Genomic DNA, 27,635 nt, shown 5'->3' with positions numbered 1-27,635 from the left:
AAAAAAAAAAAAAAAAAAGTCTTTGTTGAGGTGCAATTTGTTTGCTGTATCTTTGGTTTGGGAGGTTTGTACAAAAAGTTTAGATGGGAGAGCTCGAACTCACTCACCTAGAGCAGCCGCAGCCCGCTTGGCGGCAGCGCGACCTGAACGTCTGCCTGCCATTTTTGATGGTGCTCTGGGAGCAAGGCAAGGCAAGTGGAGGCGTCCCCCCGATGGAAATTGCGATTGAGAGGCAAGTAGTTTCAGTTATTAGGTATCACAAAAAATAGGCAAGTTTCTATGATACAATACAAACAAAGAAGGGGGTGGGAGAGGGAAATGGTTGAAAGACAAGGTGAGTGAAGGGGAGGGGGTTTAAAGAAGGAAAGAACCGTTGCTTCTCCTGCACTGCGTGCTTTCCTTGTCGTGGTTCATATTCAATCCAAAGAGGCTTGAGTGCAGTTGAGCCACGGTAGACGCGCCTGAGCGAGAGGAGGCGCGATATGATTGGCCGACTGGTAGACTTTGTACCGTCTCTCATTCATATGAACACTGTACGATCTTCACTGTACGCTATCAAAGAATAACATATAACACTGAACAGCTCAGGGATGAGGATACTATCGTGAATTAGTATGGTACAAATGCAATAGATAAGTCAGTACAGATAGATCCTATTCTTCAACAAAGAACCATCCTTCGCGTTAGACAGTGCAGATATGCTCAACATGCGCTTCATTCGATATTAAAGTCATGAAAACACTTACTTATACTCGCACAAACGTTTACTCAGGTAGAATTTAATATGCCCAACATACCTAAGTATCATACTTCTATGAGTTGAATGCTAGTAATAAAGGCCATGCCAAAAAACACACATGCAACTAACACGTCACCCTTCGCATCATTTCATACCATATAACCCTTTCTACATCTCCGGTCAGCCCGAAACCCACTGTCTACCACCAACAGCTTTGCTTTCTTTATCCCAATAACTCCTTGCGTGTTTTATAAAGTATCCCATCCTCCATTATTGATCTCGGCCTCCAGCTTTCGGCTGATCAAGCTCGGCACCCCATGATTGAGCACCGTGTTTCGTATCATAGAGTCATATCGCTTCTGGTTGAGGAAGAGCTGTCGCCCATGACGCAGCTGCGGATCCGTCTCTCCGTACTTGTCGATATATGGTGCTGGCGTGAAGGATCCTGAGAGTCGGAAGAGGTACACCACCGAGCACTTACGTACGTTGAGGAAGACACCAATGTTACGTTGGCACCTAGACACTCGTTGTTAGTATTGTTTGACCTTTTAGGCTCGTCTAATTTCGAACACTTACTTCCGCATATGTTGTTGTGCGCCACCAATCTTGGTGTACTCTGTACTATCCGAGGAGTTGTCCGTCTTTTGGCAGCATGTGCCCTGACTGCACGACAGTTCTCCGCAGAAGAGGCAAATGACAGGATCTGTAAGCTCTTTGCCTGTGGTGGGACACTTTCGCCGGGTGGCCTCTTCTATGAGAGCATCGTAGTTTTTCGGTAGCCCGATCAGTTCAAAGATTCCTGGATGGCTCATCATGGCTGAGAGGGGGATTTCGCTATAGTCTCCAGGCCACATCACCTGATGCTTGACCCAGCCCGACACCAGTGCCGAAGTCGTCTGGGGCCAGCCGCAGGAAGATGCGTTGTCCGTGATAGAAGCACACATCTCGTCGAAAGTTGGCAGCTTGAGTGCCTCTGTGAGACGCTCTAGCTCATCCGCATCTGGGGCTGATGAGACATGACTATTGAAATCTACACCGTACTTAACATATAGAAAGATGACACATTTTCGAAGGAAAGTGAGAGCATATTTCTTCGAGAAGGTGTACCAACTCTCCAAAGTGTCGACGCCAGGCTGCTGGAACCCTCGATTCTCACCAAACTCCACACCTTCGGGGAACTGGGCAGCGTGGTACTCAAGACCAGTCTTTGTAACACCAAGAGCAAAATCGGCAAAGTTGTTGATGGCTGGGTCTTGCGTTTGTCGGTTAGTGAGATTACCAACCCAGCTGGCAACGGGGATGTTGCGACCCATGTGGTAAACAAGCTTTACAAGCTCTGCCAGGTAGCATAGGCGAAGGACATGTGAGATCTCGGCCTTCTGAAGCGGCACCAAGCCGTAAGAGCACTCCACCAAGAACAGGAACGAATCCATGCTCAGTAGCGGAGGATAGACGTCCAGCGGCCGACGAGCATAAGGTGTTCCGGTGCCAAAGTATCGAGACATGAATAATTGACAATGTTGCCTCTCGCTATCTTTCTTAAACTCTTCTTCGATCTTATTATCGACTCCGCCAGGTTGTGCCCCGATAGCGATGTAGGACGAGACTGTTTCTGACAAGATTCTTAGGTGTGTCAAGATATGCTCAGGAATTTTTTCCAGAAGTGTCATACCCGGCTGAGCCTCAATACCTCGCTGCTGGACCTCTATCGAGGAGATTGTAAAGCCCACTGCCTTTACCAGTGTGTCACTGGCACACAGCTCACTGGCGTTGTCAACTTTAGCATCGATAGTGTGGTTAGTGCGAAGAGCATTAACACGAAGCGTGTTTCGCAGTCGACGGTAGGCTGCCAACAGCTCCTTCATCAGTTGGTTACCATCCGTGTTGGTGGAAGCTGGTTGAGGTTGCGCCGGTTCAGGGGTAATGGAGTCGGAAAAAGCGTAACTAACAGGTGTACCGACAGCTGATGAGTGATATTCAGCATCATCCTTTCCCCAGGTGTTTTCGCTCGAAGCTTGGGCTGGGAGCAGAGACTCGACGAGGCTGCCTGGAAGGCTTGGAGTAAACATATCAGGGACAGTTGGCTCATCCTCGCGTGCCTTGCTTCCACCAATCCAGTAAGCAGACCCCAGCTGCGTTTCGACAAAGTCGTCGAATGTGCCTTGCGATTGCAGATAGCCTGGATAGGATTCGTCTATGCCTTTCCAGATGATTGGCATGAATGCGTTTCCTAGAGCCTTGCACAAAGGACAGACAAACTCGTTGCGCTTAGTATCCTCGGGATGATGCCTGGCAATTTGGTGCGTGTGGCGCCTAACGGTTGCTTCATAGTAGACTTCAAAGCAGCGGTAGTGCATCATATGGCCGCAACCACTTGCTACAGGACCCGACCGGCACACATTGGAAGGGAATCCTTTACCAATAGTTTGTCGTTCCGCAAGGAAAGTCTCACCCTGAGCGTTGATCTTTTCAACCATTTTTCTGTTTTCGTGGGCGATACCGAACGGTCGTACGTCTTCGGCCGATCGATCAAGACTGCAAGGGGTTTGTGATGCTTCACGAACAAAATCGGGATCTTGAAAATCCGTCTGTCGGAGAATCCGGCTTTCGTTAAAATGAGCGAATGTTCCGTAAAGATGGCGATCGTCTGGCTCTTCCTGACACAGGATACATGTTCCCACAGGATACTTCCAGTTGTGTTTTCGATCCTCGGTCTGCTCCTCTTCCTCTTCTTCGTCCACATCTTCATCTATATCACTGCCCCAATCGATTGAAGTTTGGTTCTCCAGGAAGCTCTTCTGCTGTTGTTGGAAGTGAGCCATGACCTTGGCTTGGCGGCTAAGGGCTGCCTTCTTTTTCCTTTCACGCTCCTCCTCAGCAGATGTGTTGGCGGGCGAGGCGGTGTTGATACGGTCAACGGAGGCGCCCAAGGTCATGAATGCAGACTCAAAGGCACGGGGACGCTTCTGGCGTAACCGCTTGAGCACGAGCGCAACTTTAGGATGAACTGCCTTGAACTCATCTTTGGTCGACATCATATTGAGCAAAGACACAATGGTCCTCGTCTCTTTCTCAGGGACAGGCAAGAAGTTGCTGCGTCCATGCTTCGTAAGAGCGATATATGCGAATGATTTATTAGATTCTTCGCTCATATCATCATCGCTCGACTTGTCCTCAAGGATCGCAATGAGCATAAGATGCAAGACGACTTGAAGGAAGGTCTCCAGACGAGTAAAAGGAATTGAGGGAGTGAATTTGCCAGCCACCAGGGGATAGAGAAGTGAGTAATAGATGATTTGGGAAAACATGCCTGTGCTGGTGAAAGCGCCCAGCTCCTCGAACATGCCTGATGGGACTGGTCGGGCCTTGGGCTCATACACAATTTCATCGACCGCTTTCCCTGTTCGCTTCGCCATCTTCTTTCGATAAGCTAGCTCAGACTCCTCGCGTTGGTTCTTGTTGTAGTGCGCGATGTAAGGGTCAATTTCCTCAATGAACTCGGGCCGAAGCTCAAAAGTACCGACATCAGAAACACCCTCAGGTGGCTTGAAAGTAGCCATTTCATCTAGAACTCGGTGGAAATCCTCTTGCTCTTGGTATTTCTCCGGCAGCTTGTTACAAATCTCGTTGAATGACAGAGGCTTGAAGCAAAGGACATGAATAATGTCACGGCGCATAGCCAAGAGTTTGGATTGAGCTTCATCCCCTGATGAAATCAGAGATGTACGATCACTGAGCAGAACAATGAGGAGATGAATCATGTCCTCAACGACATCAAGATGCTGTGCGTCGTCCTGTGCCTCTGACTTGAGTTCGAACAAACCCTTGACCCAACTCTCCATTCCGAAGCGGTCGATGACTGAGGCCAACACTCGGCTAGGATTGCAAACCACAAGAGCAGTTTGGAGAAGGAAGATGTCCCGGTGATGAGATACATCACGTTGGCCAACACCTCGGTATGTGCTGGCTTGGTGTCGCAGGCTGATACCATTGCGAACCCACATGTTGGCTTTGATCTGAGCAAGCCATGCGCAAACGCGGAGAGGAAAATCGAAGGCTGCGATTAGATAGTCCTCTGCAGTGTAATTCTTGCGTGGCACTTGAGGGCGACCCATGAGTTTCGGCTTTGACTTGAGTTCTTGTTGGGTGAAGCTCAGCAAGTTTCGTACAGTGGACACAGGCAATGAGCGTCCGCACTCAATGAGCCAAGAGAGGGTATAGTGCAGAGCATGATGGAAACTGATCGCATCCTTTTCAACCACAAACTTGACAACATCAAAAGATGCGTCTTCACCCTCAAATTCGAAATCGCTCAATGTCTTGAACTGTACTTCATCCTTGATTTCTCCTTGCTTGAAGCGATGTCGTTCGGCACCGATAGAGTTGAGGATAACAGTCTTTGCCGTGAAGCGAATTGCATCTTGCAGGTAATGGAACTCATCAGGCGGGCAGTTACGGAACGCCTCGGCAAGGTTTCGAGCTTGAAGATTGATCTGTCTGGTCACAAGCGAAGCCGTGATCCAAGAATCGGCCTCATATTCCACGTGCTCGACGACGGCTCTCACGTTGGGTCCTATGCATTGATGGAGCTTGACGAGATCGAGGAATTGCATGAGGTAGCGAGGTTCACATCTCACACGCTCCTGAACATGAGGAGCACCAAACAAATACTTAAGATCTTGGTAGAAATGGTACATTCGCCGATTGGTGACAGATCCGCTCTCAAATCCAAGCACTGCATTAGGGGAAACCTCCCAGGGATGACCAACCTGACGGGTTGTCAAGAAGGTGTAGAGGATCGCAAGTAAGCTGGTCATGAAATTGCCACGCTCGACAACTTCTGCAGTGATCGATGGAGTGGTGAGCATCTGGAGAGAGAGATTGATTATGGAGTGATCTGGTTCTCGATCTCCAACCAAGTAGAGCTGAGCTAGAATGGTGTAAAGACTGGCGAACCTGATCGCCAATACCCGCTTGAATTCAGGTATCGTTACGACTGTAGAAATGTACAAGGCGCGGAGGTCATTCCTGACCTTCTTCCACATTCGCAGATCGAATAGTAGAAGCCAGTCGAGGCGCACGCGACGGAAGACATCCTCGGCTGGGGGAACGTTCTCGCGCTGCGCATAGACAGAGGGAACTTCGACCCAATATCTCCCTGGCCTGGGTTCCAGTTTCTCGGACTTACCGGGAGTTTTTGGAATATCAACGTTTGCCTTGGCGTAGATTGAAGGCGCGATCAAGGGTTCTGCTGTATCAGAGTCGGACGGCGTTGCTTCTCTATCTCTGGTCCTAGCTGGAGCTTCTGCCTGGGCCTGACTCTGAGACTGAGCTTGAGCAGCAGGTGGCGGAGGTGGCGGTGGGTATCCAGCCATTGTTGCTTCGTCTTCTTCCAAAGCTTGATCGTTGTCTCTCCAGTTCATACCCAGGTCTTCAACATCTGCCTCAGCCATGATAACGTCCATGACCCCGTCTTCGTCTCCTCCAGCCACGGAACTAGATGGGGAATGCTGGCCCTGATCGTCCATATCTGCATCGACGTCGTCTTCATCCTCCTCATCATCATCGTCGATTTCTATCTGCACACCAGCGCCGGCTCCCGCAGCAGCCTGCAATGCCAAAATAAACCTAGCATTCATACCGTCGAAGCGACGTCTAGTGTCCACAAGTTGGTCGTCCTCCTCTTCATCGTCGATCTGGCCCAAGGTATGGGTTGCTTGACTGCCTTTACGCCAAGGTTTCATGACTTGCTCGCAAACGGTTCGTCGAAGGATACTGTGGTCATGACCAACGGAGCAGCCGGAGATGTCGCTTAACCACTCGACGAGTGCGCCGCACATTTGTTCGCGGAAGGTGTCTCTTGCAGATCGAATCGTAACCGTGACTCTGATAGCTTCCATGATTGTTGCCATTTCCAAAAGGCGGGGGACATCAGGCAGGTATGTAAGTATACTTCGACCGATGGCATCCGTTTCCCAAGCATTCTCGGCTGCCAGCTTTCTACTCTTCCTGCAAGCACGAGCGACCTGATCTTGTACTTCCTGAACGGTATGTTTCTCATCGTTCCATAGAATAAGTGCGAATTCGTTACAAGGTTCAGCTTCAGGGCCGTAGTATTTCGACAACAGGCGGGAGGACTGCTCGTCTTCAAGAATTGAATCCTGCGTTTTGGTCTGCCGCAGCTGCTCTGGCGAGCATGAGATGACATCGCAGATATAATCAAAGACACGACCGATGGTCATCTGCAAATTCGTTACAAGGTCCTCAGGCAGACCGGCTGCCTCTTTCCCTTTGCCCTTATCCGTACCTCCCTGGACGTGGGAATGGATGGTACAGAACAGAGGTGTCCTCCATGCTTCATCATCTCCACAATCGCAGCAACCGCTATTTCCTACTGATATGTGGATTCGAACCATGTGTCCCGTGTGGTCGGTCGAGTCGAAACATCGTGCGCATAGACAACATGTCTCGTCAGTGCCGCAGGTACGGCACATGTATGATGCCTCACCAGGCTTGAAAATATGGCCGCATCGCTTCCCCCGCGCTGCTTCAGTGTACTCGGCGCCTTCGACCGCGCCTTGAGAGTCGCTTAGTTTGAGGCTGTCTCCAGGTTTGCCATCCGGGAAGAGTAATCGCATATATTCGTTGCTACCGCCGGCAAGAGACCAGAACAGATTGGTTAGTAGTTCGCGCGAAGCGTCTTCGCTAAAGCGGTAGTTGAAGCGTGTGGGCAGCTCCGCCAAGAACTGGCAGAGCTGCTGCTCCTGCGTCGACATGGAATGGGACATTGTCACTCCAACCTCATTGTAGTATTCGTTGGATTAGATACAAGCAAGGACGAGGTAAAGGAGCAGAGAGAAAAAAGAAAAGCAAAAAACGTTGACTGCGGTGTCGGCGATGTCGTCAGGCAGGATGTTGATAGGCAATACTAAGGTGGGGGGTCCGCAAATATTGGAGAAGACTGGTGGAACAGCACGTTGCTGATAAAGACGTCAGCAACCTGAGAGCAATACGGGGGGAAAGGCATATATGCCTGTGATTATTTAATAGCAAAGACAGAAAATCCAGGAGTCAGTGTCAAAATCGTGGTTGATAATGCCAGATTGTAAAGGCATAAGGTTCCCCGGATTGATGACGAGTGTGATGTTTTAACTACTAAACCGGACTGTCCATTGCATCCTGAGGCTGAATTAAAGGTAGGTGTTGCCCCTCGGTCACTGCACCAGCAACGGATGGCCAAAAGCAGCTCTGGACGGCTAGCTACGTATATTCAACTGAAGCAGATATGGGAGTCACTAATAAGCGCCAAAACGTTTCAGATAATACGGTCAACATGTGTTTCAATAGCAAATACAACAGGCGGAATTGCTGGCCTGTCTGGATCGGCGACTCAAAGAATATAGGGAAACATTGTGCGTGAAATCCTGCCTCTAATTCTCTTCTAATTTGTACACGGCTAGTGGCACAGAGTCAATCCTTCGCCTCGCCCGTTGCTCGATAATCAATTCCCAGGTCGACTTGTTTATTCCTCGTCCTCATCGCCACCCTCGAGGAACTTGTGTCGGATGTCCTTCCATTGTCGCTGCGAACCCAATTAGTATCCAGTAGTATTAATCGGCAGAGTAGATTCGAACGTACGCCTCGGTTGTTGTTGTCCCAGACCTTGTCCATGACGTTGTTGAAGCCGCTGTATCTCAATCAGTGCCCTGTTCCCTTTGGTCCGGAGTAGAGGAGGCCTTACATCTCCCAGGCGAAACCGGCGGAGAAGACGGTCGCGAGCATCAGATAGTTGGTGGAGAAGAGGCTCCTGCAGATTCAATTCGTATTAGTCTCGAGGTTCGATATGTCGTTGTCGTTTTGGCAGTGACTTGCCTGTAGAGGGTGTTGGCGAGGGCCTAAATGGGTGCGCGATTAGCTACGGTGGTCGGCATGGAAGATCGAGAGGTTATCGGCATCTTACCATTTTGATTGATGAGCGCAATTGAGCGTCTAGAACACGGCTAAGAGTCGGTGGTGGACGTCTGCGACGGGCGATTGTGAGGCTTCGGTTGAAGGATGGGGAGGTTCTAGAGATTGTCAGGCCAGGAAATTCGCGAAGTTCCGGGGACATCTTTACCTCGTCTATGATTGGTTAGCTGAGCCAGAAATCCCGAGTCCCACTTTAATCCCATGAAGCATCCTCCATGCCTTCACTAACAACTTGACTTTGATTATTATTCAGAACTTTGAGAATTAGGACTATATGCTTCTTTCAACCTATGTGATATATTCTCTCTTGGAGTTTCCAGGAATGGTCCTTGAGACGAATTCACGATCTTCGAGAACCACTGTCCAATTCATGCACTAATTCGCAAAGTTACACATTTATAGCTCTTTTTTGTATCACTACACGTCGGCAGAAGGTTTTCTTCCGAGACAATGACCAATTTGGTTTCAATCAAGGCTGTGACTGCTCTATTCTCGTCTTCTAAGATGTGCTTGAATTAGGAACGACCCGGTTCAGCAACATGACCAACAACTACCCCTGACTTGTCTGCATCGTCGTTTCCTCCCTTCACCTTTTCCTTAGTCTTCTCCTTGGTCTTCTCTTTGCATCTTCGCATTCGCTCCCTGAACCCAATATGCTGCTGTACACGTGGTCCACGAAGAGAACTCATAATACGGAGTGGTGGCCGCACGAATTCATCGTCTGAATCAAGCGATTTCTCGGCAGCGAAATCCTCCTCGGGAGGTGAGATCCATCTTCTCCGAAGGAAGCCTGGGAGGCAGGCAGCAATCCACTCATCTGGACAGAGTCTGATGGCTGCACCCCAAGGAATAGATATTGCTCCAAGCCCAATCGACAATCCCCATTCCTTCCCGCTCAAACGGACAATCTCAAAAGCATCACTGCCCACGAATATAATAAGAACCTGACCTCCTATCATTATGAGGTTGATGATAATGAAAAACATGTTGCGATGAAGACCTTCAAATATATTGAGCTTGTTATCCAGGCGGCGGTTACTGAAGTTCCATGTTAGCAGGTGTCAATACGATGCTGATATTCTGGGACGTACTTGATTTCGTTGAATATCTGTAGCCAGACAAATGTGTTGAAGACAAGAGTCTTCAGTTCTTTGGAGTCTTTTTCAGAGTTATCGTACCAGCCCAGAAGCTTCTTGCCACCGAAGTTCAGCACAAAGGTGATGGCGAGTTGGCATATAGCCTGGCCTATGATCATTTTGGCCATTCTCAAAGTGATGAGAGGAGCAGACTTCCTATCTGGCTTTCTATCGAGGACACTACGAGTAGGAGGGTCCGTCGCAAGCGCAAGTGCTGCGAATGTGTCCATAATCAAATTGACCCAGAGAAGCTGAACAGCATTGAGGACAGATTCTTGTGTGCTGCTTGCGACGGCTGAGACAAAAGTCAACACCACAGCTGTGATATTGACAGTCAGTTGGAACTAGTTTCTATCAGTCAGTTCTGGCCAGGTGTGACTCGACATGGAAGCTTTACCTGGAGGAACTTCTTGACGGAATCGTTAACAGCACGACCCCACATCAAACCCTTTACGATAGAAGCAAAGCTGAGGTTTGTTAGCCTTTCCGCCGTTGAGTCACCAGAGTTCTTTACCTACTTGTCATCGAGAAGGATAATTGACGATGCTTCCTTTGCCACTTCTGTTCCAGCAATACCCATGGAAAATCCAATATCAGCCATCTTCAAAGCGGGAGCATCATTGGTTCCGTCGCCGGTGACTGCGACTGTCTCTCCAAGTTCTTTAAGAGTGCGAACAAGGATGCGTTTATCTTCGGGACTTGAGCGAGCCAGAACCTGGAGGTATCTCACTTTCTCTTTGAGCTCTTCGGGCGGAAGTCTTCGGAAGTCCGGTCCCTCCATGGCAATGCCACCTTCGTCAGGTCGAAAGATGCCACATTCAGAAGCAATAGCGGAGGCAGTCTGAATGTTGTCGCCTGTAACCATTCTTACAACCACGCCAGCTCGACGACAGTCTCCAAGAGCACTAATGACGGTAGGTCGCAATGGGTCTTTGATACCGTAGATGCCGATCAGGGTCATGTCCTGATGCACGGTCTTGAAGTCTGCGTGTCGTGGATTGTCCCGAGAAGCCGCTCCCTCAGGCGGCCAGCATTCGAAGTCTCGATATGAAGAACCAATAGTTCGAAGAGTCTGGCCTGCGTAGGAGCTGATGATTAAGTTGAACATGTTTCGATCAGCATCTGTCAAAGGGACCGGAGTCAAGCCTCCCTGGGACGAGTTTTCGAGAGTCTTGGTACAGTTGCCCAAAAGGATCTCAGAGGCACCCTTCACATAGGCTCGATAGTTTCCGTTGGCTAGCTTTACTACGACAGCACTGTACTTGTATTTGCTGTCAAAGGGAATGGTTTGTACAACTTCAGCAGTTGATCGAGCCTCCTGAACTGGGCCTGATCCGAGGTAATCTCGACAATATGTCAGCAAAGCGACCTCAGTTTTGGACCCGATGAATGTTTGCTGTCCCTCCTGGTCGCCTTCAAAGGCAGTCGAGTTGAGGACATTGGACTGAACGAGGATGTTTTTGACCTCTTGACTTAGTCCCTTCGCAAATTCTGTCTCCGAAACATTGGGCACGGTGATAGCATCCTGGTTGATCTTTATAGACTTATCCAAAGGCGCATCAGTGCCACCGAAACTTGTAGCTTTTCCCAGAGTGGTGGCAACGACAGTCATTTTGTTCTGAGTCAGTGTTCCCGTCTTGTCGGAACAAACAGTCGTGGCATTTCCCATGGTTTCGCAGGCTTTGAGAATTCGGACAAGATTGTTATCACGAAGCATCTTGACGGTCGCAAAGCTCAGTGCCAGTGTTACTGCCAAGGGCAGTCCTTCTGGGACAGCCACAACGACAACAGTGACGGAGACAATGAAGATTTTCATGAATTCCTGCCCCTTTTCGGAAGGTGTGCCACGGTTGTTCGGAAGTTGGGCGCAGAACTTGATGAAGAGCACGATGAAGAGCAGTAACGCAGCGCCGGCACCGACCTTGGCAATCCAATCTGCCAAAACGTTGAGTTTCCTTTGAAGTGGCGTGTCTTCTTGCTCGGTACGAAGTGCCATCGAGATACGACCGTAACTGGAATTGACACCCACGGCAGTGACAAGGAAGGTTCCATTGCCCTCGTTGACCTTGCTGCCAGAGATGATGAAGGGGTCAAGCTTCTCCACGTCCTTCGCATCTGGCTTTTGCATTGTATCAAAGACTTCGGCAGCTGGTGTTTTTCGCAGAAGATCAGACTCTCCGGTGGCCGAAGACTCATCACACTTGACAGAGCTGCCTTGTATAAAGATACCATCTACAGGTACGATGTCTCCAGTAGCGAGGTGCATAACATCACCAACCATCACATCGTTGATGGATATTTCTTGAGACTTTCCGGAGCGAAGCACGTTGACCATACGGTCATTGGTTTTCTTGGTGAGTCGGGTGAATTGCCTTTGCATATGCCAATCGTTGATTGTACCGACAAGCACAACAATGCTGTCCTGTTAGCTTACCGAAGATCTGGAATTATCGGTATCAGAGCATTGACTTACACAATAGCGACGATAATCGCCACACCTTCAACCCATTCAACCTTGGGTTCCCCTGGTTTGTGCTCGCCACCAAAAGTTTGGTACAGTCCAAGAGCTAACGATATTGCAGCAGCAATAGTCAAAAGGATGAGTACTTTGTCGTTGTAGGTGGTCCAGGCAATCTCGAGTAAGGACTTGGTCTTCTTCTCGGGAAGTCGATTGTCTCTGAATATCTTCTTGCGGTCGCAGAAAGCGCCTGTAGGATTCGGGTCATCGGGAGGAGGTATGTGTACTGCCGCCTCGGTATTGCTCTCAGGGATGGTATCGCCAGCAGTGCCGTGTTTTGGTGTTCCCTTCGGCACAACATCGTAAAAGTCAACCTCGCCATCTAATGTCGATTCATCGACGCTGAGGCCAGTATTGCGATCAGTCCTCAGGCCCTTTTCTATGCCGTTGAGCCCTCCAAGAGCATAGAAGGCGTTAAGACTCTTGGGGTTGAATAATTTCGAAAGTTGCCCCGGACTGAAAGCGAATTTGTTTCGTTCAACCCTGAACATGTCTTCAGTGCCTGGGTCTGGAGTAAAGGCATCCGATGTGTCTAATAAGTTAGTCTCGGCTCTGGGAGCCGAATGCTCAGGGCCCAGATTCGCCGTTGTCTTGGCCCCGGTTGATGGGTCGGAGACAGCCATCTTGGCGATGGTAACTGGTGTAAGGCTGACAATAAGTGTGCCGGAATGGAAGTTGGATATTGGTAAGTATCTTGAAAGATGCTACAGCTAAGAGGATAGTCGTTTTAATTAACTGTTCCCTCTGAGGCCTCCCTTGATGTTGTTGGAGAAGCTTGAAAGTCGTAGTTTATGCACAGAGGAAGGAGGTGGAATACGACCTGAACAAACAGGCACTTGCTCGCAGTAGGTACCTTGAGGTTGCACTTTCCGCAACTGGGATCACAAGGGAGTTTGAGGTACCTACCTTCCTAAGCAATGAGGTAGTGGGAATTTATGAATATCGACCTCATATATGTAAGGTGATAAATATCTATTTGAATGCCACCTGGTTTATTACCGTTACCTTTTCCGCTTTTGAGGCATTGCTTCACAAATCAGGCAAGAGAACCTAGTCGCACTGGCACATAAACATATTCTCTATCCTGGAAACTAGGTAGGTAGGCATGTTCAGCTTAAGGCTCAGCTCGGCTGCTTGGTCTATGAGTTGGTGTGCAGACAGGGCCAGAGCACATGTTCATTCTGTCTCATCTTGACAAAACCTGTACGCCCCAGACAAAAGCTTGCACGTGGTAGAGAGAAAATAGCCAGACCGCCTCACTTCAATAGCAGTGGCACATCTCTATGTTGCGCCCCTGATACGAGTGTGAGAACTCTCCTATGTAGGGGCCTGTTATACAGGCAGACGGTGATGTGCAAACACATTTGTGAGACCAATGTAAGTCACTAACATGGATGGATCTCAAGAGCTGTACAGTACACGAAATGCGCCGACTCCGTAAGCACACAAAATGCTAACTTATTTGCGACATCGCCAGAGAAATCATCACAACGCTCCTGGCAATCTCAAGCGAATCAAACCTCAGTTTGCCTTGGTGGCTTGACATCAGGCACAATTGTGTAGGCTCTCAACATGCCACGACCCACGCATGAGACAGCCAGTGACTAGTTGCAACATTACAACTGGACGGCATGACGTTGAATTCATGCTCCTCATGTAAGGAGCCTTGGCCAATACTCGTTAACAGCGGTGAGTTAATCTGACCAACGGACGCGGTATCCCGTCGTTCTAACTGCAGGGGTAGAAAGAGCACCTGGTTTTTGTTCAATGTCAATGCATTGTTGTTACAGTCTCATAGGCATTTGTGACTAGACTAGCACGCCTTGGTAAATTCCCAGGTACCTTGACTATCACTTCTATGAAATCGACCTTACTGAAGTGTTGCTGACCAGGCGAAATACCTGCAAACGTGGACGTCGCTTCGAAGACGGGAGGGTTGAAACAAGGCGTCCTGCAGGGCACGGGAGGCTAAGAGTGGTCGACCAATGATGATCTCACCTTATCTACTTAAAATCGAACAAGCTCTTTTCGCAGGGAGCTCCCTTGTTTTATTCCCAAACAGGAACAATCTACGGAAATAGCTCCCAAAATCACATTCTGTATCAATCCACAAAATCACAGCTTATTTATTGAGGCTGATAGCCGTTACAGTACTCAAGTCTTACAGCACTTAAACGGGTACCTACAGTACCAAGTAGATATCAAAGCTACCGGCCAAAATAATGAATGGGTTTCGGCACCGAATACGTGATTTCATTCTGACAAAAGTATCGGTAACACAGGGATATCTTCTCAGCAAAATGATTGGTATCGTGTACAATGTGATATGTATAACATATTAGCACCTTCTTTAGAATCCTATGGACGTTAAGATGATGCAGTTACCAATTATTAAAGTTCAGATACTATAACTTCAATGTGCAAGCTCTATAGTTTAATTGAAGATATCCAATTACAGCCACATCTTCAAATTGTGGCTTAGCACCGATCGTGGCACCGGAGCCCCTCTAACTCTTAGCATCAACCCCTCCAAGACAAGACTCACAGGTGCTCGTTACATTTGCAGCTCTTGTCCTGCTTCGGTAGCTGCCGAGCAGATTTCCAGACCTGGTCCGTCGTTGACAGCTTGATACGTCGGGATCTGTCTCAATTCTTCTCGCCTTGACTTTTTCTTCAAGTCGGTTCTGGGACAAGATGCCCTCACAACCCTCGAATTCCGGTATCGTCACCGACGAGAATAGCGGCGACCGTGAGATTCCCCAGTCCGTACGCGCAGATGGTAGTACTCGCAGAGCCATCAAGATTCGCCCCGGCTACCGCCCTCCTGAGGATGTCGAAGTCTACAAAAACCGCACCGCCGAAGCCTTCCGCGAACGCGGCAAGAAAATCGGCATTCCCGGCGCCGCAGGAGTAAAGGAAGAGAGCTCCGAACAAAGCTCGGCAGCTAGCAATAAGAACGCCAAACGCCGCGAGGCCCGAAAAAAGGCGAAGGCTACAGAGGGCGATGCCCCCGCTCCAGCCCAAGAGACCAAAACTGATGAGGTCGATCCCGAAGTCGAGCGCCAGAAGAAAGCCCGAAATCTTAAGAAGAAGCTGAAGCAGGCCAAAGACCTCAAGAACAAGAAGGAGGATGGTGAAGCACTACTTCCCGAGCAGATCGCCAAGGTTATCAAAATCAACGAGCTCATCCGAGAGCTAGATGCTCTAGGCTTCGATTCTGAAGGGGAACCTAAGGAGGCATCCCCAGAAAACGACGATGAGAAGAAGGAATGAAAAGCACACCCGGATTTTCAATTGTGCAAAGCAGCAGCGAACTTCAACGAATGGCCGCTAGTGAACCTACCGTCGAGGTTTCGGGTCCTCAGCTTTCATGACGAGCAGCACAAAGATTGCTCACGCCATATCGGATGAGAAGGCGATTGGTATCTCTTTCAACGCCCCTGATAGATTAATATTTGACTGTGCGGCTGTATCTGCCGGTCATATTTGCGCGATAGTCGCCGACTGGACGTGGTTTGGACATCTATGCCGCCTTCAGCCCAGCCCCCAACTCTCCATATGAGCCTCGCCGGAAGGAGCTAAGATATGTAGAGACAAGATGTACTCTGAGTTCAATGCCCGGATTTATGATGGGTACGACAATGGAGCATTTTTATTATGAATATTAGTGAAGAATAATGACCTGAATCAGAGCATATCGAACTTGGCAGAGTGAGATTAATGAATGTTCGCAACGGGTGTATGTGCATAGATTGAGGGCTAGTCTATTGCTTTGGACACAGTCATGACATTTGCATAATGTAGCTGAAATCTGGAAACCTATTTGAACACACTGGAGTGACTGAATTGCATCACAGCTGTTGGTCATAAGTTCTGCGACTGTTAATGCAGGGTAGGCGGCTCAGCGATGAAGTAAGGTAAGTACCTACCTAGGCTACGGTGGTGCCGATATTCTGCCGACACAGCTCGAGCCGCTAGCTGAAGGCTCCAGCTGGTGAGGTAAGCTCTCCACTGCCATGAGCAACCGCCATCACCGTCCAAACACTTTCTCGATAACATAACTCAAGCTCCCGATACCCAAACCACCAACCCCCAAAGAATCGAATTGATAACGACAATTAATCATTCCAGAAACAGAGGATAGCAACCACTCATTTACAATGTCAGCCGAAGAAGAGCGCCAGGCCGCCCTTAACTCCTACCGTGCTAAGCTCATCGAGTCGCGAGAATGGGAGGCAAAGCTCAAGAACCTGCGACTTGAAATCAAGGACATGCAAAGAGAGTTTGACAAGACCGAGGACAATATCAAGGCGCTACAAAGTGTGGGACAAATCATTGGCGAGGTGCTGAAACAGCTCGATGACGAACGATGTAAGGCGAACACCATTTGGACTCGCACAAGATGGACGTATACTAACGGTGATACTCGCAGTTATTGTCAAGGCCTCCTCCGGCCCTCGATACGTCGTCGGATGCAGATCAAAGGTGGACAAGGTCAAGCTGAAGCAAGGCACCCGTGTGGCCCTGGATATGACGACACTTACAATTATGCGAATGTTGCCCCGCGAAGTCGACCCTTTGGTGTACAACATGTCCTTGGAGGACCCAGGTCAAGTGAGCTTTGCTGGTATTGGTGGACTGAACGATCAGATTCGGGAGTTGCGAGAGGTCATCGAGCTTCCCCTCAAGAACCCCGAGCTATTCCTACGAGTCGGAATCAAGCCCCCGAAGGGTGTTCTGTTGTATGGACCTCCCGGAACTGGCAAGACTCTACTGGCACGAGCTGTTGCTAGCAGCCTGGAGACAAACTTTTTAAAGGGTATGGCACCTGTGATAGCCACTCTAGGTGCGACGATGCTAACGATGACTTAGTTGTCTCTTCCGCCATTGTCGACAAGTACATTGGTGAATCGGCACGACTCATCCGCGAGATGTTCGGATACGCCAAGGAGCACGAGCCTTGTATCATCTTCATGGACGAAATCGATGCCATCGGTGGACGACGTTTCTCTGAGGGTACCAGCGCGGACCGAGAAATCCAGAGAACACTCATGGAGTTGCTCAACCAACTTGACGGTTTCGACTACTTGGGCAAGACCAAGATCATCATGGCCACCAACCGACCTGACACGCTGGACCCTGCGCTGCTTCGAGCCGGTCGACTTGATCGAAAGATTGAAATTCCTCTACCCAACGAGGTTGGACGTCTTGAAATTCTGAAGATTCACTCGCAAAGTGTTGTGATTGACGGTGATCTGGATTTCGAGAGCGTGGTCAAGATGAGCGATGGACTCAACGGTGCTGATTTGCGAAATGTTGTTACTGAAGCGTAAGTTACCGCCAATATTCCCAAACTCGAACATCATTCTGACACATCTATAGCGGTCTATTTGCCATCAAAGACTACAGGGAATCAATTAACCAGGACGATTTCAACAAGGCTGTTCGCAAGGTGGCTGAATCCAAGAAGTTGGAAGGCAAGCTTGAGTACCAGAAGCTGTAAGCGGTGTTTAGGCATATCATGCTAGTGCAAGACGGATACAGAGCCATGACGAATAGGCGTATGGAAACTCCATGAGGAGTGGAAGATGGACACAGCGTGGCATAATTATGTGTAACTGTACAATAGAGTCGGGGCCAGCAGCGTTAGATTGGCTCAGCCCTAGAAGCAGGAATGTACATGGCGTCCAGGAAAGGGAAGGGAAGTTTTTTGGACAAGGAGCTGATCCTACACAATAAAGAATCGGCAAGCATGAGATTCATATGTCAAATGTCCGCACAGTTAATGTTGATGTGGATGTAAGCGGCCAATCCTTCAGGGGCCTGAGGAGCGACCAGTGGTGGGGGTCAGATATAAGTCAACGTAGTCAGACTCGGCATAGATGCGAGATGAGGTTTGTTCTAACGCTATGGGTGTGTGCAGTATGTAGAAGCAATGGAGCAGAGAAGCCAGTGTTATGAAACCATGAGCTTACTGCTTACCTGTAGATTAGGGGTGTCTACGGCACGGCATCTTTAGCTTTAGGGCTGAAGGGGGTATGTTCAGCCTGGCGCTTTTTGAGTTCTACGGAGATTCCCAGCTAGATAGTCATGGTGTGGTGTTTTTGCAACTGTCAATTAACGTACCTAGTTCAAGTATTGTAAGTAATAGTTTGTGTATAAGGAGGAATCTTGGGGGTTATGTGCTGTCTTGTGTGGAAAGTAAATGGGATCAAGGTTCAAACCAATCTACAAGCTCGAAAGAATTCATGAATAAGCGTATAAAGTAAATAATAGTCACAGCAACCAAGCCAAGGAAGGCCCAACAGGGCTGACAAGAAGCATCCTTTAATTGATGACAGTGGGAACTGAGACGCAGTTTGAGCGGGGACACCTGAGAGTAGTAATTACCGTACAATTTCAACAACGTGGCTGATGTCAGAGACGTGGATGGTCCGTTCTGAGCTGCAAAGCGCAAGGCTAAGCAGGAAGAACGAGTGAATTCTCACAGTCAGAACAACAACTGAAGAACCATTCATCCATAATGAGAAGAATGAACTGAACGCCAAGTCAAGTTTAACATGGGTCTCTCATTTAGAAGGAAATGACGTCGAGAAATGCTAACAATAGCAGCGGGCGAAATGGCATGCTAGTCCAATCTGTATCCGTAAACGTTGAGCTAATATTAACCGGCAAGCCAACCGAAGACAGAAAAAGAAGCAAAATACACAGACTACAGTACATACATGAGCCTGGAATGGAAGGCTGAGCGAAAACAATCAAGACAGAAAGAGACATGCAGGCTAATAATCACAGGCTAGAATACATCGAGAACAAAAAACAACAGAAGCCAAGACTCGCGCTTGCGCTTAAGATGGGAATCAGCGCCGAGCGGAGCGGAACTGAACCTGACGCTAAGAAAATACTGCTGCTATTCTTAGTGAGGGTCAAACTTCTAATTTTTTTTTTTTGGTTGGGGCGATTGAGGCTGTGAACTGATGGACTGGACTGGAACTGGACAAAATTGGCTGAGCTGATTTGAATTTCTCTTTACTGGGGACAAACACAGCGAAAGACCCACGACCTGGGGACGATCCATCCGATCCTGCCATGACCTAGCATGACCATGTCACTATTTTGCTGTTAATGCACTGGAGGTTCCATTCCATTGTTATGATAGGTACGGATATACCTGGTAGTTTCATACCTAAGTACTTAGGGACCCAGGTAGACTGAAAGACCTGATCCAACATCTCGATTGCTTACTATCCAAGATCACTGTCACATAAGATGATATGTTTCAGCAGCTATAGCCAAAAAGAAAGTACAGTGCTTCAGAGACAACAGCAAATCTTCAGGGGCATGCATGCATATCTGCATGTACCTATGTACGTACGCACACCTCCACAAGGACGCAGGGGATCTTCCAGTACCGAAGAGGAGCTAGGAGCATCCATCCGGAGAAATACAGTATTACAGTACAGTTCAAAATACGAACTTGGCTTCCTCGTATGGCTATGCAGATCTCATGCTTCAAGATAAGAGAATCGCGCCAGTGGTCCAGGGTCTCACCTTTTTCAGTGGCAGAAAACAAGCATACCGAGACAGCTGCAGCTTTCCGGATGTTAGGTTGTGTTTTTGACAAGGCTCGGGAACCCCGTGAGGCTGGTGAAGGAAAGGTGGAGGCGTAGGCATAAGACCAGGTAGCCTGTATCCGTATGTCTGTCTGGTCTGGTCTGTCCGCCTCTTGATGACGATGTTTATGTAGATATGATAAGTGACGCTTTACCTAACTGATAGCTTAGAGAGGTAGTATCGGGGAAGAGCATGGCCCGAGTTGAGCAGAATACGGTGAAAAGAGAAAAATCTTACTAAGTAGTAGTTAACACATACCACCGCCAAATATCCATCAGGTATACTCCGTAATAGACAGAGTTTATGCCCAGAAGCCAGATTGGCCCTGCCGATCAGGAACTTGTCCCCTCCAAAAAAGTTTCCATGATGGATTGGATGGATGGATTATTTTGTTAGTGCAAGTCTTACCTGCGGCTCGGCGAGATGCGTTGCCATGACGAAGGTTGGAGGGAACGGGACCTAAGCTTCACGATCTAACTCAAACCGTGACAGACCAGTTAGTTCTCGTTCTCTAACCAGGGGTTTCACTTGATGAGAAGCACCGCCTCCGGTTAGAATCATCAGGGTATGTCGTATTGTCAGCATCTGGTATGGAAGTGTAGGTAGAATGGATCGATTATGAGATCTATCTACCTAGTCCAACGGTAGTAACGAAACGAGAGGCCGGTGAGAGCCTTGGCGTCGTCTTGGACCCTTATGCAACCATGAGCGATGGATAGCGGCTGACAAGGCAATGCAAAATCAGATGGCTTCTCTCTTCCATGCCAGCCTAACGTCTCAACAGCCGCAAGCTACGGCCACGTTTACGATAACCAGATGCAGTGCAACATGGCCATACATGTCGGGTTGGTCCCAGCCATACTATCCCAGGCTGTTGTTATGCCGTCTGCAGTGCTGGTAGTCAACTTAAAACGTCTGATGGTGGCATATCCCTGAGCCATCTCAAACTTGGTGTTTCCTGCGAGTCAAGAAGATGTATCTGTTATAGCTGAGACCAAAGACCTGCATACTGTTGCTTTTCCCATTGTGATTGTCGTCTATAGTGACATCTCTCTCTACCTATCGGTGTGTTTGCTGAGAGCTCAAGCATGTTTTCTGTACCTGGGCCAAACGACAGGTTTCACTCTCTTTCTCACCCACCTTGCCCACCTATCCATCTATGGAGGGGCCCTGGCGGGACATCCCTGTCTACCACACCCCCTCTATTGTCATCTTGACCCCACTTCAATGTGGGAGTGCAAGCATGGATGGTGGATGCTTCTGAGACGACCATTCATCCATGGGCTAAGAGTTGGTAGCCCGGGTTAGGTAGGTTCAGTGAGAAGACAATGATGGAAAGCATAGCGCCTAAGCATGCCTAAATGTTAGTGGAGGTTAGGCTGGCTGCTAGGTAGCTTACAGTGAACGACTGCGGGCCAAGGTACTCCACAGCGTGGGAAGCTGGGACCATCCCGTACGGATACCGCTCTACCCTCCCATGAATGAATGAATGAGGTGAGCGAGCGGTGCCTTCCTACCTTTCTAGGTTCGGTTCTTACGCAGCTGGAGCTCAACAAACTACATATACAACCTTCTTCTCCTCCCTCCATCACCTTTCTTGTTCTGCTCTTCTCTCCTCTTTCTCCTCTCTCATCTACACCTTATTGCTTCTTGATACCCCTAAACTCTACTCTTCCGCCTGTCCCTCCTCCCCCACTCATCCGCTCGCTCTCGGCTTTGCTCTCACCGACCGCCTCTTAACGAAACCAATTCATTGTCTTCGCACGTCTATTTTTCCCTACCGCAAAGAGCTCAGTCAACATGTGGTAAGGAAGCTCTCCTCGTCACCGCCTTTGTTACCGCCAATCTTAGCTCTCTTTGTTGCCAGCCACCGAGCTTCCACCGATTCTAGCCTGCGACCATCGCATGTCAGGATGGGCGATGGATACTTGGAGGCAACAATGAGGAACAAGAACAAGCTGGTAGTCAACGGTCTAGGTGGCTCAATTGGCCAAAATAGAAATCGCTAATCGCATTCGACAACAGTGGTATTTTCGGTTACATCAACTACCTGGTCGAGAAGGACCGCAAGTTCATCCTCGACACTCTTGTCAACGGTTAGTTCTCCCACGCAAGTCAAGTCAAGCCAGTCAAGTCGAGCTGTTATTCCCCTCCTCAGCTGGACTGGACTGAACTGGGCTGCCCCTCACCACCCCTTTCACCCCCATGCCCCGCCCCGCCATTCACTGGTGAGACGTGGGATCAGCGCCCAGCTTCGTGTTTGCTGACATTGCTTTTTTGCACAGGTCTGTCCCGTCTCGAGTACCGTGGATATGACTCTGCTGGTCTAGCTGTCGACGGCGACAAGAAGAAGGAGGTTGTTGCCTTCAAGGAGGTCGGCAAGGTCGCCAAGCTCCGAAAGCTCATCGACGAGTCCGACGTCGACCTCGAGAAGATCTTTGATTCACATGCCGGTATTGCCCACACTCGATGGGCTACTCACGGTCCCCCTTCCACCACCAACTGCCACCCTCACCGGTACGTTCTAATACGAGAAAAACCCCAAATTGCCAACTCAGTTCCTTGATTCTTGGTCGGTCTTTTGTCCACATTTGAAGACCTGAAGATCAATGCTGAATTGGGATCAAATCGGGACACCGTGTGCTAACCATAACCCCTGAATGCAGATCTGACGCCAACTGGGAGTTCACCGTCGTCCACAACGGTATCATCACCAACTACAAGGAGCTTAAGACTCTCCTCCAGACCAAGGGTTTCAAGTTCGAGACTGAGACCGACACTGAGTGCATTGCCAAGCTCACAAAGTACATCCACGACCAGCACCCTTCCATTGGTTTCACCGACCTGGCCAAGGCTGTCATCCAGGAGCTCGAGGGTGCTTACGGTCTTCTCATCAAGTCCGTCCACTACCCCCATGAGGTCATCGCCGCCCGAAAGGGTTCTCCCCTCGTTATCGGTGTCAAGACCGAGCGCCGCATGAAGGTCGACTTCGTCGATGTTGAGTACTCCGATGAGAACGCTGCCCTCCCCGCCGAGGCTGCTGCCCAGAATGTCGCCATTAAGAAGAACGACCTTCTTGCCCCTGACTCTGGCCTTCTCGGTGCCCCCGACAAGTCCCTCCTCCACCGATCTCAGTCTCGTGCCTTCATGACCGATGATGGCATGCCCATGCCCACTGAGTTCTTCCTGTCGTCCGACCCTTCCGCCATTGTCGAGCACACCAAGAAGGTCATGTACCTTGAGGATGATGACATTGCCCACATCCACGAGGGCTCTCTCAACATCCACCGTCTCAAGAAGGCCGATGGCAGCTCCAATGTCCGAACTATCCAGACCCTCGAGCTCGAGCTCCAGGAGATCATGAAGGGTAAGTTCGACCACTTCATGCAGAAGGAGATTTTCGAGCAGCCCGAGTCCGTCGTCAACACCATGCGTGGTCGTCTCGACATTGCCAACAAGACTGTCACTCTCGGTGGTCTCCGCTCTTACATCTCCACCATCCGCCGATGCCGCCGTATCATCTTCATTGCTTGCGGTACCTCTTACCACTCTTGTATGGCTGTCCGTGGTATCTTTGAGGAGCTTGCTGAGATCCCCATCGCCGTTGAGCTGGCCTCCGATTTCCTTGACAGACAAGCCCCCGTCTTCCGTGACGACACCTGTGTCTTCGTCTCTCAGTCTGGTGAGACCGCTGACTCTCTCATGGCTCTCCGATACTGCTTGGAGCGCGGTGCCCTGACCGTTGGTATTGTCAACGTTGTCGGTTCTTCCATCTCTCTCCTTACCCACTGTGGTGTCCACATCAACGCTGGTCCTGAGATCGGTGTCGCCTCCACCAAGGCCTACACTTCTCAGTTCATTGCCATGGTCATGTTCGCTCTTTCCCTGAGCGAGGACCGTGCCTCCAAGAAGGCTCGTCGTGAGGAGATCATGGAGGGTCTCTCCAACGTCTCTGCTCAGATCAAGTCCATCCTTGACCTCGACTCTTCCATCAAGAAGCTCTGCGAGAACTTCATGAACCAGAAGTCTCTTCTCCTTCTCGGACGTGGTAGCCAGTTCTCCACTGCCCTTGAGGGTGCCCTTAAGATTAAGGAAATCTCTTACCTTCACTGTGAGGCTGTCATGTCCGGTGAGCTGAAGCACGGTGTCCTGGCCCTGGTTGATGAGAACCTCCCCATCATCATGATCCTCACCCGTGACGACCTCTTCAAGAAGTCTCTCAACGCCTACCAGCAGGTTATTGCTCGCGGTGGTAAGCCCATCGTCATCTGCAACCCCGACGATGAGGAGTTCAAGGCTTCTGAGGCCGAGAAGATCGAGATCCCTAAGACCGTCGACGTTCTTCAGGGTCTCCTCAACGTCATCCCTCTTCAGCTCATTGCCTACTGGCTCGCTGTTCTCGAGGGTCTCAACGTTGACTTCCCCCGTAACTTGGCCAAGTCGGTCACTGTCGAGTAAGCTTATTACTGTGTTTGACTAGATGTCATTTACAGTACGAGCTTGGCGGCTGCTTGAGTTACTCTTGGCTTGTCAACAAGAGGTTTATGATGACGTTTGGAGTTGGGTTTTGGACAACACTGGCTTGCATTGAGTACATTGGTCAAGTCTTTTGTGTATAGTCTCCCTGGGTAGCATGGAACGATTGTTTGGCAAAAATAAATGAATAAATGGGAGGCCAGGAAACCAGGCTGGTCTGGTTTAGTTTTAGATGATATACCTCAAGAAGAGGTTGGATAAGCAGGTTGGCTTATTGACGATACATAGTCTAGGCAACGTAATCACGAATATTTAAGTCTTGCAAAGTACACAAGGAGTCTGACAATGCTTTCACTGATGTGCATGTCTTGTTTCGGTTTCCTTCACCGTTTCATTTCCGCTCTCATAAATGAGGAGAGGTGTTCCTCCCAATCATAGTATGCGAATTTATTTCTTAAAAATATTGTCATCATCATGATTGTAATTTAGGTAAACCCTTTCTAATGCAACATAATATCAAGTCTCTTGCTTGAATTCTTGTGTGACCTCTTATCAAGTACATTTGTAACGAGTCCTTGCCACAACGTTCTTCCCATTAACAAATCCTAGTAGCTTTAGACAGTTTGAGTGCCATAGCCACGGATTCTCTCCGCAAAAGCCCAGCTCTGAGCCTCCAACTGCAGACCATCGTCAATCTCCACACCCTCCTTAGTAACAACAGCCATTGAGTAGGAATCCAGACTGCGAGCATCACGGTAGAACAGGACCTTCATGCACTCCTTAATAATCTTGATAGCACCCTCCTTGTCCAGATTCTGAGAAGCCTCCTCGTCGGGAACATGGCGACGCATGATAGGCTGAGCCAACATAGCACCGAAACCGGTGGCCAGGCTGGGGGCACTATAGGTGCTGCCGAGAAGGTCGGCGGCAGCAAGGAAAGGCTTGTCATCGTCGTCGAGACCAGCAACAAGGAGGTGGTTCCAGAGGGGATCGAATTTGGAACGGCGGCGGTAGAGAAGCTTGGCGAGATAGCGGTGGAGGTTTGCGGCGTTGAGACGCGGTGCGTCGGGGGAGGTGTAAGCCTCGTCGAGGGACAGCTCGATGAGGTGGCGGTCGAGATACTGCATGTCGGAGATATCACCGCTGAAGCCAACAACTGATGAGTCGGCGAAAGAACGGAGTCGCTTAACGTCGGTGAAACGGGCGAGAGAGCCGTATGAAGCTGAGAACTAATTAGATTTCGTTACAGTATTGGTATAGGAAAGGTAGGACGGACCTAGGTTATCGGCGGCCATGACAACACCATCCTTGAACTTGACGGCGATGACGGAGGTACCAGTAACAATGGGCTGCTGGGTGTTTTGCTTGGGACCATTATCACTCATGAAAGAGGCATCGTAGGCGCCGTAAACATCGTCTCTGGGCTGTTTAGGGTCAGCTTCATTACAATTGATGATATCGAGGGGTCGATATAGGTTGACATACACGACCCCAAGCTTGCGGACGGTGATCCATCTTTTATGTGGTTGAGTCGGAATGTGATTGGGAAAGGCGACGAAGTATATGACTTGTGGTAATATAGTGTCTCGCCCAGGTTGAAGTGAAAATTCGTCGTTGTCAAGGTTGATGATGTTGATGATGAAGTTGAGAGAGAGCTACTCTTTGGTCCAGCCTTGCTTGACCTCACTGTCGCGTCCAACGGCAGCCTGCGAACAGCGGATGAGGTGGAGGTGCTAAAGTGTTACATAAGCTGTTTTCCACAGCAGTGATTGGTCTGATGCTGTAGCTGCAAGAGCTGTAGCTCAGAGTTAGTAGGTCGTAAAAGAGTACATGCCGCGACAGCCACAAGTGGTGTAGCACGAGGGTACCTGTCGTCTGCCTTTACCATGGAGCTCTTTCCGCATGAAGTTGAGCCCACCTGCCCACCCGCTTGCCCACCTTTGCGGGCACGGAAACTGCCCAGAATACCTAAAACCATTGATTTAGAGGTAGGCTCAACACCACCAGCCTCATGCCAAACTAGACCAATTTCTCACCGTACACAAAATTCAGCCTCGTCTCCAGTCGCCCGTCGCGTGCTCTCGAAACGCACCCATCGCGCAAAACTCAATTCCCTCCAGTCAAACCAAATCCACCTCTCACAATGCTCACCTCCGTGGGTAGGGTCGCCGTTCGTCGCGTTGCTCCCTCTGCCCAATTGATCTGCCGCCAGTCCGCTGTTGCAACTGCGCTTCCCATCCGAAGCTTCACGGCCTCAACATGGTCATCCTCTCCTACCGCGAGCGATAAGAAACCCGCCAAGAAGACCACGACCAGCACCAGCACCAAGAAAGCCACCGGTACCACCACTGCGACCAAGTCCAAGTCCAAGGCTACTGAAACCAAGCCCAAGGATAAGGTCAAGGCTAAGTCTAAGGCCAAGGCTGCTGCGGAAAAGTCCAAGCCCAAGAAGGTTGTGGACCCTGAGAAGCTCAAGAGACTTGAGATCAGGGAACTCAAGAAATGGGCCCTCAAGGACAAACCTGCCCAGCTACCATCTTCTAAATGGCTCCTATACATGTTTGAGCAGAGAGGAAACCACCTGGGCGCTGGCGGAATCATTGAGCAAGCCAAGGAAATGGCAGAGAAGTTCCGCCAACTCAGCACATCTGAGATGGATGTATGTTCCTATCGCATCTTCATGACCTTTTTATATGTTCTAATACGTAATCCAGGACCTTGACCGCAGATCATCTATGAACCGTGAGAAGAACCAAGAGAACTACAAGGTTTGGCTTGAGGCTCACGAGCCTGCTCGCGTACACCTGGCCAACAAGTGCCGCCGTCGTTTAGCATTCTTGACTGGCAAGCCCGAGAAGATGATTAGCGACGAGCGCCTGCCCAGTCGCCCACAAGGCTCGTATTCCTTGTATCTCACTGAGCACCACCCAGGTTCTACCCCCACAACCTCTGCCTCCGAACAATTCAAGATACTTGCTGGGGATTGGAAGCAACTCAGCTCAGCCGAGAAGGCTCGCTACGAGGAGAAGGCCGCTGAAATGTCAATCAAGTACAAGGCTGAGATTGAAAAGCTGGATGCCCGCGCAAATGCTATTCAGGAGGCTGCTGAGCATGTCAAATAAAAGAACTTGAGATGTTACTGCCTACATAGTGTAGTATTATACGTAAAAGGACAGTTCTCTTG

At 49.5% G+C, this 27,635-nt stretch overlaps 7 protein-coding genes across 7 annotated transcripts; 4 read left to right on the top strand and 3 right to left on the bottom strand.

Annotated features, from left to right (window-relative positions):
• Window positions 1–987: 987 nt before the first annotated feature.
• Window positions 988–7,527, bottom strand: FIESC28_02414 (uncharacterized protein; the record flags this gene model as incomplete). Its single annotated transcript, XM_031156563.1, has 3 exons — window positions 988–1,169; window positions 1,221–1,255; window positions 1,316–7,527. The coding sequence occupies 3 exons, from the start codon at window positions 7,525–7,527 to the stop codon at window positions 988–990; spliced, it is 6,429 nt and encodes a 2,142-aa protein (XP_031019437.1).
• Window positions 7,528–8,261: 734 nt separating this feature from the next.
• FIESC28_02413 (uncharacterized protein) lies at window positions 8,262–12,984 on the bottom strand (the record flags this gene model as incomplete). The annotated part of the gene is made up of 9 exons (XM_031156562.1): window positions 8,262–8,321; window positions 8,378–8,426; window positions 8,481–8,546; window positions 8,856–8,860; window positions 9,262–9,745; window positions 9,799–10,187; window positions 10,241–10,310; window positions 10,362–12,260; window positions 12,317–12,984. The coding sequence occupies 9 exons, from the start codon at window positions 12,982–12,984 to the stop codon at window positions 8,262–8,264; spliced, it is 3,690 nt and encodes a 1,229-aa protein (XP_031019436.1).
• A 2,071-nt stretch (window positions 12,985–15,055) lies between these two features.
• On the top strand, window positions 15,056–15,634 carry FIESC28_02412 (uncharacterized protein; the record flags this gene model as incomplete). Its single annotated transcript, XM_031156561.1, has 1 exon — window positions 15,056–15,634. One exon carries the CDS (start codon window positions 15,056–15,058, stop codon window positions 15,632–15,634), a length of 579 nt encoding a protein of 192 aa, XP_031019435.1.
• Window positions 15,635–16,521: 887 nt separating this feature from the next.
• Window positions 16,522–17,864, top strand: FIESC28_02411 (uncharacterized protein; the record flags this gene model as incomplete). Its single annotated transcript, XM_031156560.1, has 4 exons — window positions 16,522–16,732; window positions 16,794–17,180; window positions 17,234–17,690; window positions 17,744–17,864. 4 exons carry the CDS (start codon window positions 16,522–16,524, stop codon window positions 17,862–17,864), a joined length of 1,176 nt encoding a protein of 391 aa, XP_031019434.1.
• Window positions 17,865–21,775: 3,911 nt separating this feature from the next.
• Window positions 21,776–24,433, top strand: FIESC28_02410 (uncharacterized protein; the record flags this gene model as incomplete). The annotated part of the gene is made up of 4 exons (XM_031156559.1): window positions 21,776–21,780; window positions 22,001–22,071; window positions 22,261–22,492; window positions 22,642–24,433. The coding sequence occupies 4 exons, from the start codon at window positions 21,776–21,778 to the stop codon at window positions 24,431–24,433; spliced, it is 2,100 nt and encodes a 699-aa protein (XP_031019433.1).
• Window positions 24,434–25,065: 632 nt separating this feature from the next.
• FIESC28_02409 (uncharacterized protein) lies at window positions 25,066–25,966 on the bottom strand (the record flags this gene model as incomplete). The annotated part of the gene is made up of 3 exons (XM_031156558.1): window positions 25,066–25,673; window positions 25,728–25,875; window positions 25,937–25,966. 3 exons carry the CDS (start codon window positions 25,964–25,966, stop codon window positions 25,066–25,068), a joined length of 786 nt encoding a protein of 261 aa, XP_031019432.1.
• A 628-nt stretch (window positions 25,967–26,594) lies between these two features.
• Window positions 26,595–27,573, top strand: FIESC28_02408 (uncharacterized protein; the record flags this gene model as incomplete). Its single annotated transcript, XM_031156557.1, has 2 exons — window positions 26,595–27,110; window positions 27,166–27,573. The coding sequence occupies 2 exons, from the start codon at window positions 26,595–26,597 to the stop codon at window positions 27,571–27,573; spliced, it is 924 nt and encodes a 307-aa protein (XP_031019431.1).
• Window positions 27,574–27,635: the final 62 nt, after the last annotated feature.

This window comes from Fusarium coffeatum, assembly GCF_003316985.1.
Source record: "Fusarium coffeatum strain FIESC_28 chromosome Unknown BRIP53273_contig_52, whole genome shotgun sequence".
Classification (NCBI taxonomy): domain Eukaryota; kingdom Fungi; phylum Ascomycota; class Sordariomycetes; order Hypocreales; family Nectriaceae; genus Fusarium; species Fusarium coffeatum.
The sequence above is the reverse complement of the archived record's forward strand: the minus strand, read 5'-3'. Positions and strand labels throughout refer to the sequence as shown.